The following is a 14,284-nucleotide window of genomic DNA, read 5'->3' as shown; positions in this document are numbered from 1 at the left end:
CTTGTTTTGGACCTTTACATTACTTATAGTTTATTTCACAAACTTTACTCGGAATCATCTTTTCCAGGACATATTTTGTATTTGAATAACTAATTTTGATACACGCGCGCGCGCGCGCGCGCAGATCTGATAACAGGCAACACGACAAGCATACGCATTGTGATGTAAACTGACGAGACGCGAGCTTTCACATGGAATTATTCTCCGCGCGATTTCCTTATAAACGGATCAACTAGGCTTGACCTTTGGCCATAATTACGCGGAGGTCAATGCTTTAATGGCTTGGCCTACGCAATTGTTCTCGAGAATGCAGCGTGCGTAAATAAGCAACGACTCGACCCTGACGCAGACAGCCTCTTGTTCGGTGACCATGCGTTTGGTCCAGCATGGTTCATAGACCAACGACCGTGACGCTCACTTAAAGCTTACCTGCACGTATTCCTCGATAGAACGCCGTGTTCTTTTTGTAAAATGCAAATTCTCGTACGGGGGAGAGGCCATGATGTGTGAACAGGATTGCTAAGAGCCTTGCAGAGTGCATTTTGGTGAGGATACTTGTAGGAAAAAATGTATTTCTCCCCGTTTAATATCTTTTCTCTTATTGCTTATTACACAATTAATAAGAAATAATTTAACAGTTTTTATGTTTGAAAGTTTAAAGATGTTTGATTTCTGGATTAGCTAGAGATGTTTTATGACATCATCAAATTCTATTATTAATGTAATAGAAAAATATGAATTAATATTTTTTTTTAATTTGTAACTCTCATTTACATATCTACTAACTTGTGAGACGTCCTATTTGCGCTTAAACATTTTTCTAATTTTTTTATATCTATATAATTGTTGTACTTCTATTAATTGCGTGATGAAATATACAGTCGTCATTTTTTCAAGAATTTATCGCGTAATTACATACTATCAGACGGTATTATAGTGCGTATAGCCAATAGCGGCGTTTGAACACCGCAATCATTGCGCATTGGTCGAATAATTCACAATTGAATATGCCGATCTCTATCTTATTCATGAATGCACGTCAGATTTTTATTTTTCATCGCCTGAAGCACGGGCGTCTCTCCGCACTCTTTTGTCGATTCTCAGACTTTCGTTTTGATCGGTATCGGTTTTGCAAAAGGTTCTAAATGTATTCATTCGACTTCGTTATAAAGAGACCGTCTAATTTTACCTCTCTAATGTTATTCGGACGTAGACAGGTACTCGGAAAAACACATATCGGTATATTTTATAACTCAAAAATGTAAATCTTTTTAAAGTAATTTCACAATCTGCGATGTGACGTGCTACTATTTAGACATTATTTTATTCAAAATTAAATATCTATATTTTTTTTATAAAAGCGCAACTTTTATTTTAAAACGAAGCTAAAGGAATTTTTAAATTTTTATTTAAAAATGATTTTTTTTTAGTAACAAATCCCTTATCAGTTTGTCATTTAATTCCATGTTATCATGTAAGTTTCATAATAATGGTGTTATTGCTGAACTGCCAAAAAGCATTGTCATCGAACAAGTGAAGTTGCAAGTGAGAGAATGACATCGGGCGAATGCATTGTGTGCAGTGGGGAACAATGCACGTGTATGTGTACCTGTGTGGAGAGGTGGGAGATATCTCGTGCGGGAATTGTCGTAAATGTCTTCATCCGTAAGATATGAGAAACCGTGGGCGTCCGCAAGCGCACGAATCTTCACGTGGACGTTGCTTTCGGATATGCTAACTTCGTAGAAAGTGTGGGTGAAGGCGGGATAGAGACAATAGGGCACTCCTGTACTCGAGATACGCGAAGGCAAAATTCGACGAAGCGTTCGAGTTTCCTTGCGAAGTTTCTGGATGCGCGAAACAGGCCGCTCCCTCTCGGACATCGCATTCGGACGTATCAATCTCTGCAAAAGGAACAGAGCTGAGGACGAAGTGCAATGTTTCGACCTGTCTATTCCGGACTGAATTGAGTTGGCGGACAGCGAGAAAGATACGTCCGAATAATGATCTTGTCTTGCGAATTGTAAGCCTGCAATCTGAAATTATCTGTATACGTGGATGGTTACGTGTCGTTTTCCATATCTCTTCTAAAACATATGAACTTGTTGACTTTTGACACGAGGTATCGTAACACGGACGTGCGGCGAATATCGAATGACGTGACGTTATTCCATTTGAATCAATTCTTCCAAGTCTGACATTTCGGCATTATGTTATCCGGCTACGCGAAACGTGATTGCGTGTCGCTCACAAATCGCGTAAATTTCTCGCGTACGATTCATCACGTCAGACAATCGGCTTTCCTCCGCGAGACACACGGGCACACATGCGCTTGGCTGGCTGGCTGGCTGGCTGACTGGCCGTCGTCTCGCTCACCGCCTTCCAGACGTATTCCCGAAGCGGTGAAATTCCAACGAGGGGTTCGGAGCTTAGAGTTCCACGTTGCGTGTTGGCGTTGCACGTGGGTTGGGCACCACGTTGAGCCCTCGCAGCACAATGATATATCCTGGGCCGCGTATACGGGAATAGGTCGAGACCCCGGTGTGTCAGAGGTGAAGCCGCACCCTGCATTGTGTCCTGCCCACGTGACCGTCGTGCAAGTCGTCATTCGCGTCAGCGTGAATCTGCTCCGCAGAGCCGAAATTTCAATCTCAAAGCCGGGAAACGTATGTGTCGCGCGTATAATTACGGTTTTATAATTATAATTATAATTATGATACATACCTAGTAACAATTCTTCCGGTTGAGCTTTGACTTTTTTATCAACTCACACTACTCTCTCGCTGTACATGAAATTTTGATTAAGTTATACTGTTATAATATATTGTTAGAAGCGGGTCATGAGAGGTTCGAAAGGTGGTGTATACCTATCGATCAGTGACAAGTTGTTAACTCAACCGAATCGTAAATAAATATATCATTCGGTTCAACCGATTTACTAGCTTAATTATCATGGGTTATTGATTATAATTCGATCACCGTGTCAGAAGTGAGCTACACCCTGCATTGTATTGCCTACGCAATATCTCGTACTTGGCCTGAATAAATATATCGTTTCAAGTATTGCTGTTCTTAAAGGTCGCGACTTGTGTTACCATTTTCCGTGCTATCTGTTATTGCATTGGCCGTAAAGACGTATCATTAGTTACAAAGCAAAGTCAATCGCAATCGATTTTTCAGATCATTCGAATTAGCTTCGTTTCTTTGCATAACCACCTGACGTTACAATATGCAAGAATTTTTTTGTTTCAATATTAATCTGATTGGCAAAGAATAAGGAGTCGAAATAAATTTCTTTTCTCGTTCTTCCACAAGCTGCATCGTCGATAATTTTATTTGAGATAGAATAAACAATCGCGAACTGGCAATACAGCCTCCGCAAACATTTATTTTATATAACGATCAGGAAATAGATCTTTCTGATGTTTTATGGACGAAGCTACGAACGTTACATTAATCGCCTTGTATTTTGTTTCTGTTTTAGGTAAGCAGAATGTTTTGCGTGGAGATACGAGAGACACGCTGAGCGCGGAGAGAATCGCTCGAGCGCTCGCTCTTCTCGTGGAAATCGTGCCCAAGGTACATATACTCGCCACGATCCGATCGCAGCGACGAAGTTCGGTGGTGTACGTCGATAGCCGTATTTCTGTCTCGAATTACTGCATTTGTCGGCCGCGTACCCCGAGGAATTCTCACACTTTGGTGCGCCTCGATCGCGAGGAAATCTAAAATGAAACCCCGTCCGCTGAAAGTGCAACGCCTAAAGACACGTAGGTTGAGAGATTTATAGGAACGTTGACCTTTCGCTTCGTTTTAACGTGACTATTCTGCGTTTCTTTTTCTTTTTTTATTTTCTTTCAACGAAGACTCCACGCGTACGTTCGCGCATGAAACGTACCGGCGAAATATTCTACGATGATTAATCCGATGATCTATATGGATTAATAATTCAGTCGTATGGGCTTGTAGGAATGCTCCGCGGATTAGAGAAGGATGGAGAGAACGTATAATTACAGATGGGTTGCGGTGAACTATAAGCAAATAAAACTTAGAAAAGGACGCGGAATCCAGGCGCATTAAATATTATGATCGGTAGCACACGGTAATCACCTAATTGTGAGAGATTCATGGCTAAAAGGTCGAGACCAATGATAAATTGCGCGAGACGGCCGCATTCAATCGTGTCCCTGTTATACAGTTGTTCCGTAACATTTGACATGTTCAGTCGCAACATTAATTACCACATGTGCGACGTGAGCCAATTACGTCGAGCAATACGAGCCACGCCAACGTATCATTAATATCGCATTTCAGTGCATTTCGTCGTTCAGCGATCTCGTTATATGCCGCAGGACTGAGGGATCGACAACGAGATCGATCGAAGAGCCGCGGCACGTTCATCCCGATCGTCAGAATTTATTGAAGCGCTAACCTTTCGTGTTTTCATCATTCAACTCTCTCTCTCTCTCTCTTTCTCTTTCTCTCTTTCTCTCTATCTATCTATCTATCTCATCCGCTCTTTCTTTCTAGCTGCCTCTCCTCGCGGCGGGCTCGATTCTCGTCACGAGGCATGACTTTTTCCCTTTTTTTTTTTAATTTTTCCCTCTCATTCATCTCCCTTGTGCCGCATTAGGGACTCTTTCAAGACGGCAATTACTTCTAATAACTCGTGGAACAGTGTCCCAGTTCGCAGAATCTGCGACGGTGGGTTCAACGCGTCGGCTTCGCGAGAAAGTAACTCGATATGTTTCCGAAATAACGCGGAGAATTTCAGCGGAATTCAATTTTGTGAATACTGATTAAAAATAGACGGGACGGGCTCTACATTTAAAACATCATCACTTTTTGTATTTGTACTGGCGGAATTTTATAGAACCTTACATAGTTTCTGGTATTTTTTATAACGTTTAAAAAAAGATGTTTCATTTGAAAAAGATTTGTTTTAAATTCTCAGTTTCAATTACTTGTGGATAATCAAGGAAACGGAGACGTCAGTGTCACCCTGTGCGCAACGACACCTCTCAGGTTCACGATAAAGATGTAAATCTCCGTGTAAGCGAGATAGAAATACGAATACAACAGCGGCCGCTATTAATTCATGCATGCATTGTTACGTGTCAAGGCACGCGGTATCCGTCGGCAGATCATCGTGACGAGATAAGCGAGCGAAAATGTTTCTCCTCTCGATCGGTAGCTTCCTCTCGCAAAGTCACAAAGGACAAAGGTAGAAAACGGGAGTAGAGTATGGTTGCACGACGAAGAGTCTTTTTCCCATCGTCTGTATCGAAAGAAAAAAAAATGTAATAATAATTTTTTTAACTTTTGGCAGACTTAATTTTCAAAATGAATCTGCAAGATACAGGAAATTACATTTCTTTTTGCTAGAAAAATTAGAATTGAGGAAAAGAGTTTTGCATGTTTCTGAAACTCTTTGAGTTTCTCCAATTTTAGATTCAACACGTTGTGATTAGAAGTGAAAATAATTTAACCGTATTCCAACTGTTAACACCTCCTCGTTAATGACAACAAGCAATCTTTGTTCATCGATTCTCTTTATTTGTTCAACGAACGTTTCGGCGACAAACGCGTCTCTTTTCCCGCGACCTCTGATGCTCGCGTCCATGTTCTGGCAATAAATTCCACGCCGTTGGGGCCTTGGAACGCGGTTAACGCGGCTCGATGCACCGATACAATGGACGAATCGGCAAATCTCTCGTTACGGCCGGGAGTTGCGCATACGAAGGCCGGCGATTTGTCGCGTAATGCGCGATATCAACGATCTCGAGGTCGCGATCACCGTGACCGCCGCGTCAGACACGCGGTAACACATGTCTGCCTTCCAGTGAGAATTTAATTGCTCGAGCTTTCATTTGCTTAATGCCGTCTGGCGAGTCTTCACGATTTTTCTTGCTCATATCGAGAGAGAGAATTCGCGTTATGTAACCGCTCCTCGTCTTTTCTGTTTCTTGTGGTGTCGACTAACTGATTTTTATAAGTAATCTCAAAGATGTTTAAATTTGTGTATTTCACGTTTAGATATCTATTGCCGATTTCGTTGACGTAAAATATGTCGTGTGTACTTGAACGGAGTGCCGGCACATTCCGATTGATATCAAAACGTGACTATGCTGGTATTAGAAGATACCTAGCTGTATCTGATGAAGCGTCTTCGTTGTATCTATAATGAGACGACTTGCGTCATTGTAGTAATTAAAAATAATATTGATGATTGTATCGGCGTTGAAATTTGCCGATTAACGGGTTCCTTATCAGACATCCGCTTCGTAGCGGATATTCGATCGTTAAACTCGTTGGATGAGAAATTCGCGATAAGAACGTGTTCCTCTATGTAGCTCACGTGGATGAGAGCCTGGGTTAAAACTGTATTATTTCATAAACGTTTCGCGTTATGAATAGATTTCCAAACACTATATTTATCTCTTACACGAATAGTGGCGAGCAGAGAAGATTAATTCCATATGATTTAAATAATCTACCATTAGTTGTCGTTTCTTTCGATTTAGCTCGTAATTGCGAGTTTATACCAATAGAACTACCAATTCCCTCTCTCATATTCTATCGTGAAAAAGATGAAGAGCTCTCCGTGTGTACCAGGGGGAGGAGGGGGAATGGGGGAGACGGGTAAAAGTGAGAGGTCGCGCTGGAATTTGAAAACTTATTGGCTAGTCTATCGCACACTTAAGCTTTTATTTGTGTCCGACCCTTGTAATAGAAAACAAGCGCCGAGAGAGAAGATGGTTCTGATTTTCCTCGGCGCCGTTACCTGGATCACGCACGGCCGAAGGCGCAGAAGTTCATTAGCGAAGTATAATCTGGTCTTCTCGAGACATTCCTTGCCCGCCGACCTTTGGACCTCTCTCCTCTCCTCGGGGTCAGGGAGAATTTCGAGACCCGGCTCCAGGTAACTTTTGTACCGGGTGTATCCGAAATCTTACGAAAGAAACCAGTCTTTCCACTTTACTACGCGTGATTTATTTTACGAACCGAATGCCCGTGTGATTTCGACACAGTAAATCGATTTAGTCGCTTCTGCAGTTATCTACACGCCCACGCGTCATAGGAGCGCTCGCAGGTTTGCAAGCCTTTTTCTACATCCTACGAATAATATTTTGATTAGTAGACCCCGATTAATCAATATTTCATGTGACAAGGTATGTGGTGACGAAAAGGCTTTACGAAATGTTATGTGAAAACGATCTTTTGAAGGTAACTCAACTTTTACGCGTTAATAAAAATTTCTTCTCCATTTAAAAACTTAATTATGTGGCAATTTAAAGTCTTATTCGTCATTGTTCTATTTCAAAAAATTGATTTCCATAGTTTTAAAGATGCTAAAGCAGTAGGAAAAAGAATTCACGCTTCGCGAGTACGTGAAAGGCCATTCTACATAAGTAATCGCTAATCGTAATTTGCAACGTGAATGCAAGCTGACATACGCAAGATACACGCAGACGTAATTTTAATCTGTAAAAGGTTGGTTCAACTGCAATTGATTTTCTGCATGCATCTAGCGTGCGATGATGCGTTTATAATTCTATTTTGCGTCCGCGTTGCCAACTACGTTCTTTTTTTTTGCGATTAGTCATTTATAGTAGGATAGTTTTAACGTGCAGCACGACCGTTGTCAACAATCGGCTGTTTTAAAACGTAATCACGAGATCTCGTCTTAGAATTTCGCGCAGTTCAGCTAGCCGTCGAGAAGCCTAACGACCTCGGTGATACGATAAGTCGCTAATTTACGTTTGCCGACGATAGGGCCTGTCGTGGGTGGCCCGTCGTTCTACGACGGCGCCGCGCACCATACCTACATCTCTCCCCCGGTCGAGAAGCGAACAGATGCGCGACATGCTCGCGATTAATTAGCCAGGCTACGATATCGCTTAACGAAACTGTAATCGGTGAGATCGGTCACGCTTTTCGGAATGTGGCCACGACCCGGGAGATTCTCTTAGACGAGAAGAGCGATGTGTCCCTTTGAAAAAAAACGCGACATTTTATTTTTACTTTCTTGTCTAGATTTAATTTTTTTGGAAGCAAACAAGTACCTATAAAAATTTTCCTATTCTTTGCATCTTTCTAAAAAACTATTATATTAGGGAAAACCTTTGTGCAATAAAGCGAAGAGCAATCAAAATCATCAATTTTCCTGAGAACATTGAATTTCTTGGAAAAGACATTATTTTTGCTCCAAAATATAAAATAACGCTTTTTTTTAAAAGATATTCGATTTTTCTTATTTGCTCCCTATTGAAATTCATTCACTTTTATGTGCCCGAATAGTTAATTTTTTTCGAAGAATTTAGAGTTCTGTATTTTTTTTTATAAAACTTTGTACACTTAGAAAATTCTAAACATTTTAAATAATTGTTTTATCCAATTTAATTAATCTTTGGTAATTAAATTATATTAAATTTTATTTCTTTTTAACACGAAGTACAAACTGTTGTTCTAGACACTTGAAAGTCATGCATTTTTAAAGATTATTTTAATCATTTTGAACAGGTGATAAAGTAATAGGACTCGAGATACTTGAAATGTTTTTACGGATAAAGTGCCGCTTTTCATTGTACTATAAGAGTTAAGAAAAAAAATTACTATGATTTGTAAATTGAATCGTGCACTACAAGACGTTAACAATGAAGACATGTAGACGCCTGATGCTCTTTTTTTGCGAAGAGCATGTTTTTCCGTCGTATTGTCCTAACTAGATAATCAATGAAACATTAATTACGGCAGATCTAAAAGCGGCAAACGGGAATCGTAAAATTACAAAGCGAACCGGTATTCAACTGCCGTTACGTATTTTGTCTACGGCTGCGGCGCATTGTGGCTTCGTTAAGAGCCCCTTTAAGGCGATATCCCAACTCCTTCATGCTACGAGTAAAAATCACAGGACGTGAAAGACACACGTTGTACCGTTCGGCTTTATTTATTCTCCCGCACCATAAAAGCTCTCGCAGGGCTGAGATTGCACGCGATCGCTCGCGCGAGGCCGTATCAATTGTGATCGCGGGCCGCGAACGCTGACGAAGCGAAATGTATACTCGGATGGCGACGCGAAATACGCAAGATCCGCGCGCGAGGTGGCCGCGAGTGTATGACCGTCGGGAGTTATCCAGGGTCACATAACCGTTTTCTGATGACACTCGGTGAGTAATACATCACTCGAAATGATGCGTGCTGACGAGCGCACACGCGGGCAGCTTTGCCGCCGCTCTCTATATAAGGATCATCCACTCGCGCGTATCATTAACTTTGCAGAGGTCGCAGGTCCTTCGGCGACGTTCACCGACGTTCGAACGGCGCGGCGGTGCGGAGTGCGCGTAGAGTTTTCCCGTGTCAACTAGGAATTTATATGCGCAATATATCCAGCCTGTAATCAGCGATCGCGCGGATGCGAATTTATAACAAGGATGCGCGAGAAAAAGATGAGGGACAAATTCTCTCGCACGCGTGAAAAGGCTCTGTAATCAACAATTGTTTACACATTTTTCTCGCGTTCTGGACGGCGAGAGCGTCGGTTTTCCATTCTTGTAATCAGAAATTACGTATGCGCAATTTATTCTGCCTGAAAATTAACGGTTAGAAGGATAACAATTTATTCTCTCTTTCTCTCTCTCTCTCTCAGCAAAGATATGAGAAATTTTTCTACGTATTCAAGGCCTCGTTATTTAGTAGAGCTTGCGTTCTGCACGAGAAAGAAAACGGGAGTTAGAGACGGAGAAGGACACCGGATAGAGTCAGGTACGTGGGTCGGGCAGAGGCCAAGCTCAGACCGCGACGCGAGTCACCTGCGGTGTGACCGATGCGAGCCGTCAGCGAACGCGCTCGCTATCATCTCACCGAGTCCCTGGCCTTCTTCGTCATCGTGCCTAATGCTAACTGCTTGCCGGGACGCTCGGAAGCGTACAGTCCTCCGCAAAAGTCTTCGGACTCTTGGACCCATCGGTTTCATAAAACTGCACAGGCACGGCGATATCGAAGGACGATGGTTGTACGAAAGACACGTTAACGGTATACCATTCGACAATACATTTAAAAATACATTGATTTATTCCGCGTAGCCACATCTCGTTTTGCGAAACTACTTTGCGTGGTTGGGCTTTTTTTTGGGTTGTCCCAGGATTCAGCAACGAAGTGACTTTAGACTCTTCGTCGCGGATGCGTTCGCGCGTTTCCTCAAAGCTTTTTCCTCGTCGACGTTGTACACGCGAAAGAATCGCCTGTGCTAATTGCCGTACTCGTACTCGGCAGTAGTCAAGTTCGCTGCTATCCGCCGGCAACCTGTTGAGCTTCATTGTCGAGATGTTCCGTTCTTCCAGTCACCTGCGCCACGTGGCAATTAGCGGCGTGTATATAGCGGCCGAGAGAAAAAAAAATCAAACTGATGATGCCGCGAGAGTACGTTAATTAACGGTCATAATCGTCCGCGATAAGGACGATTATCACCGCTAGATTCCAACGTCGCGTCGCGTAAGCCAACTTTGACTCCGTAGCCTCTGCGAAATCGATTGCGTTTAACCGTTTATCCTTTAGCCTCATTACGGCTCCACTCCTCCGTAATATTTTTCCTTCTGCACACGCGTTTGTCAAAACACTCCTCGGCGCGGAATAATAATGGGAATTTAATAGCGTTATTATTTGTTACCTATCTATTTGCCAATAACGTCTTGCGTTAATTCTCCGTATGTGCCACACGTTCGTCCGCCATATGGCGAGATGCCACCTCCACGAGGAAAAATGGAAAGCGCGATAGGGAACTCGTTTATCGATGCCGCGGTAAATTATGCGCGAGGCTCGACCTTTGATCGAGTAAAGTACCCGCTTCCAGTCCAGTCGCTTCTTTTCTTGTTCCTCTATCGTCACGCTCTGACCTTCTCGGTGACTTCGCAGGTGAGATAATCCAACTCTAATCGCTCATCGCGCGCGAGGTTGTCTCTTGCGTTTCATCTGCACTCGACCTATCCCGTCTGTCTTTCAAAAACATTCGTTTAATCGTTCGTATCTTCAGGTGTATCGACTTTAATCGGTTCTCAGAAATAAATTTACGACGATAAAATACTGATAAAAAAAAGATATATATATGATATATATTTCTGTTTCACATTATTGCATCATTTCTTCATTTTTGCATTTTTGCATGCTTGCACAATTCTTCCGTCGAGAAATTGGAATTCTCGCGTAGAAGATACTTTTACATTTTATTTTGTACAACGTGGCGAGATTGGAAGCGGGACGCGCAAAAGTTAACAGCAGCGCGAGTTGTCGCAACCGAGATGACTCGTGGTCAGCACTCGACCTTTGGTCGGCTTACGTACCCGACTTCTTCCTTCCTTCGTTCATCCTTCCTTCGTTCGCGCGCGTGCTTCCTTCTCTTTGCCTTCCTCCCACATCTTTTGCGACCGACCCGACGGCTCGCTCGCTCTCTCGCTCTCTCGCTCGTTCGCTCGCTCGCACGCGCGACAGAGTCGTTCGCGCTAATCGCACCTCACGCACAAGGCGACGAGGTCACGGTGCTCTTTGTTTGTCATCCGCCCGCAACCTGCTTCGCTCTCTTGTTAATCGTATGTGTCCGAGAAGAAAAAAGACAGAGCTACGAAGAGAAACGGTGCCAGGACGTACGACTCGATGCGATGGAACGTTTCCATCGCGTGTTCGACATGTAAATTCGATTTATAGCGTGAGCTATTCTCATCTGTGTAACTTTTATTTTTATTTAAAACAATACATATTTATATTAAAAAGATAGATTGGCTTGCGAATTTCATTCGCAACTTTTTGGGAGATAGTCGCAAAGGCTCGCATGAGAGCCGGTGAAAAAAGTTGTTCTACTTGATTGTACTTGATTCATCATCTTGAAAGCATCTTAAAAGCGTCAGTCTTCCATCCGATGAGTGCTACGTCCAACTTTCGTGATAAAGTTCTAAAAGAAGATAAAGAGAGACGGAGAGAAAAAAAACGAAATTTAAAGAAAGAAAATATCTCGAGATCTGAAGAGAAATTTTCCTCGGAAACAAAATGAATAAGGATCAAACGTGCATGCATATAGGTATGCGCGGTGCGTTTTAGGAAATGCACCGGCTTTAGAAAGAACGCCGAGAGACAGCGAATGAGCGGAACATGGAACAAAGTTCACGACAACGGGGACGACGGCGGCGACGGTGAAGCTGAAGAGGTGTCCGAGAGGACTCGGTGGAATGACCCCGCGGATCGTATTGTAAGCGCGTACGTGTCCCTCGCGGAGGGTAACATATGCGTGATGGCCTGCGAAAGCTACGTCACGCAGGAACGCACCTCGACTCCCTCTCTCTCTCTCTCTCTCTCTCTCTCTTTCTTTCTTTCTCTTTCTCTTCTTTCTTCCTATCCCTCTTTGCCCCTTTCTCGGTGTGTGCTCTCTTCTCGAGTCCCTCTGTCTTTCTTGCTCCCGTGGGGTACGGAGGTCACCGCTCGCCCGTTGCCACCGGCGGAACAAGCAGCGAACCGCAGGAAGAATATCTTCTTCTTGTACCCCGAGCCTCTGGGTCCTCGTCGGACGCTCCGACTTCGAAGGAAACGCGAGAGCCAGATAGAACTTGAGCGAATCGCGGGGAGAATCACATCAGTCATATGATTCGTATTCTTGATATTTTTTAACGGCTCGTGGAATTTCTTTGCCAACGTAAAATTTAACGATATCAACTCTGATTTTCTGTCGTGAGGATTTTAATTGTTCAGTTTAAAAGGTCACATGTATTTGGATTCAATTCAAGTTGAAGAGTTACCGAATGGTCAAGATGGCAGTTTTCAAGAAACGTCACTCTACGCTTATAAATTATATCTAGCCTCTCGATACAGTCTTTCACGGCCGAGCGTAGTGCCGCGCAACCTGACCTGCTTGCAGGTGCGCGACCCTGACGGACGTACAGTGTCACTATCGCCGCGACGTCTTGGCGAGCGACCATAAAAGACCGTGTACCATGCGTCAAGGGAGACGAGAAGGGGGGAGGCGGCTCGTAAAAACCGAAGATAAAAGGTGCAACGTAATACGTGCGCGTACATGACTCTCCGTGGAAATCGCGTTGAAAATTTTCCGGTTGTAAAATAAGTGTTTGCACGCGTCGGCAAATAGAAATGTGACGTATGGAATATACTGGTTCCTTCAGGGGAGTTATTAAAAGAAACGCGCTTTTCTCTGTTTAACGCGAAACACAATTTGCGAGGAACGGGAAGTTTCTTCTCGGAAATCTATCATCCATCAATTTCCCAGCGGATTTTCCCTGGCAGCAGAATTGGAAAGAGAGAAACGGCAGGAAGACGTAGGATGGCGAGAGGCTGGGACGGACCAATAAATCATGCTGCAGCGTAGTATACGTGGAAACGCGCGCAGCCAGACACGAGAAGATGAAGAAGAGTTTGAAAACCGGCGCATGGATCCTCCTCTCTCTTTCTCTCTCTCTCTTTCCCTTTCGCTGCTGCATATAGCGAATGCTCCGACAAGTACAACGGGAGCTAATTAGTTGCAGGAATGCGTCGGCGCGCAGGCATCGCGTTCCTACGTAAAGTCGAACACGCGGTGACTCCTAATAAGACGCAATCGTATCGACGTCACGCGACCTTCGGGCCGCGCCATGGTGAGTCTCCAGCTATCGCCGTCTCTCGGCCGTTGCTGATGCCGGTGCTACTTACGTTGCTGGTTATAAATCGCGCTGCGTCCTCCCGCTGCCCCCCAGAGCCACGTCGGCTAATAAACGCTTGCGCCTCACGTGAACGCCATTGTGTTTCGCGAGAGGTCTCCCACTTGAAACAGCTGTTTCGACCATTCTCCGCACGACCAAGGTTACGCATCGAAGGGACAAAGACGTGGTTTCACTGTTAGAAGCCGCGCGGCCGTTATCGATCGACGAGCTCGACGAACGAGAGGAAAAGTTTACACCGACACTCTGTAGGGGAATCTATTCTTTTACGATTTCGCGGTCGTTTCTCCTCGGTGCCTTAAGCCGCGTACAAACGTGTGCATCGCATAGAAATAAAATTCGGCAACGTATTGCCGAGTATTGCCAAATAGCTGGCTGACGCGTTTGGAATTTTAGGCGCATCACGTAACGATTTACATCTCTGTCTTTGGTCAAGTACGTGTCGTCGTACCGCAAGATCCAAATTCCTCGTGAAATCGTTGCACGTTCATTATTTCCGGAATACCTTTCACGAGGGTGCCATCGCCCGCCTTGGTGCCCGGAGGCACCCTCACGTAATCGCCAATGAGATCGCGCGGCGACGACGGCGG

General features: G+C 43.9%; 1 protein-coding gene across 8 annotated transcripts in view; it reads left to right on the top strand.

Moving 5' to 3' along the window:
* LOC105198042 (nascent polypeptide-associated complex subunit alpha, muscle-specific form) overlaps positions 1 to 14,284 on the top strand; it is a 123,103-nt gene that overhangs the window by 50,523 nt on the left and 58,296 nt on the right. The window contains exon 1 of one of the 8 annotated variants that reach the window (XM_011164684.3): positions 3,599 to 3,770. The exons of the other annotated variants lie outside the window; for them this stretch is intronic. Coding sequence (XP_011162986.1) covers positions 3,731 to 3,770 — 40 coding nt within the window. The 5' untranslated portion in view covers positions 3,599 to 3,730. Of the gene's footprint in view, positions 1 to 3,598; positions 3,771 to 14,284 lie in introns of those variants that run through there. 8 annotated transcript variants of the gene reach the window in all.

This window comes from Solenopsis invicta, chromosome 9 (assembly GCF_016802725.1).
Source record: "Solenopsis invicta isolate M01_SB chromosome 9, UNIL_Sinv_3.0, whole genome shotgun sequence".
In the NCBI taxonomy this organism is placed as follows: Eukaryota; Metazoa; Arthropoda; class Insecta; order Hymenoptera; family Formicidae; genus Solenopsis; species Solenopsis invicta.
Note: the sequence above shows the minus strand (reverse complement) of the source record. Positions and strands in the feature narration are given on the sequence as shown.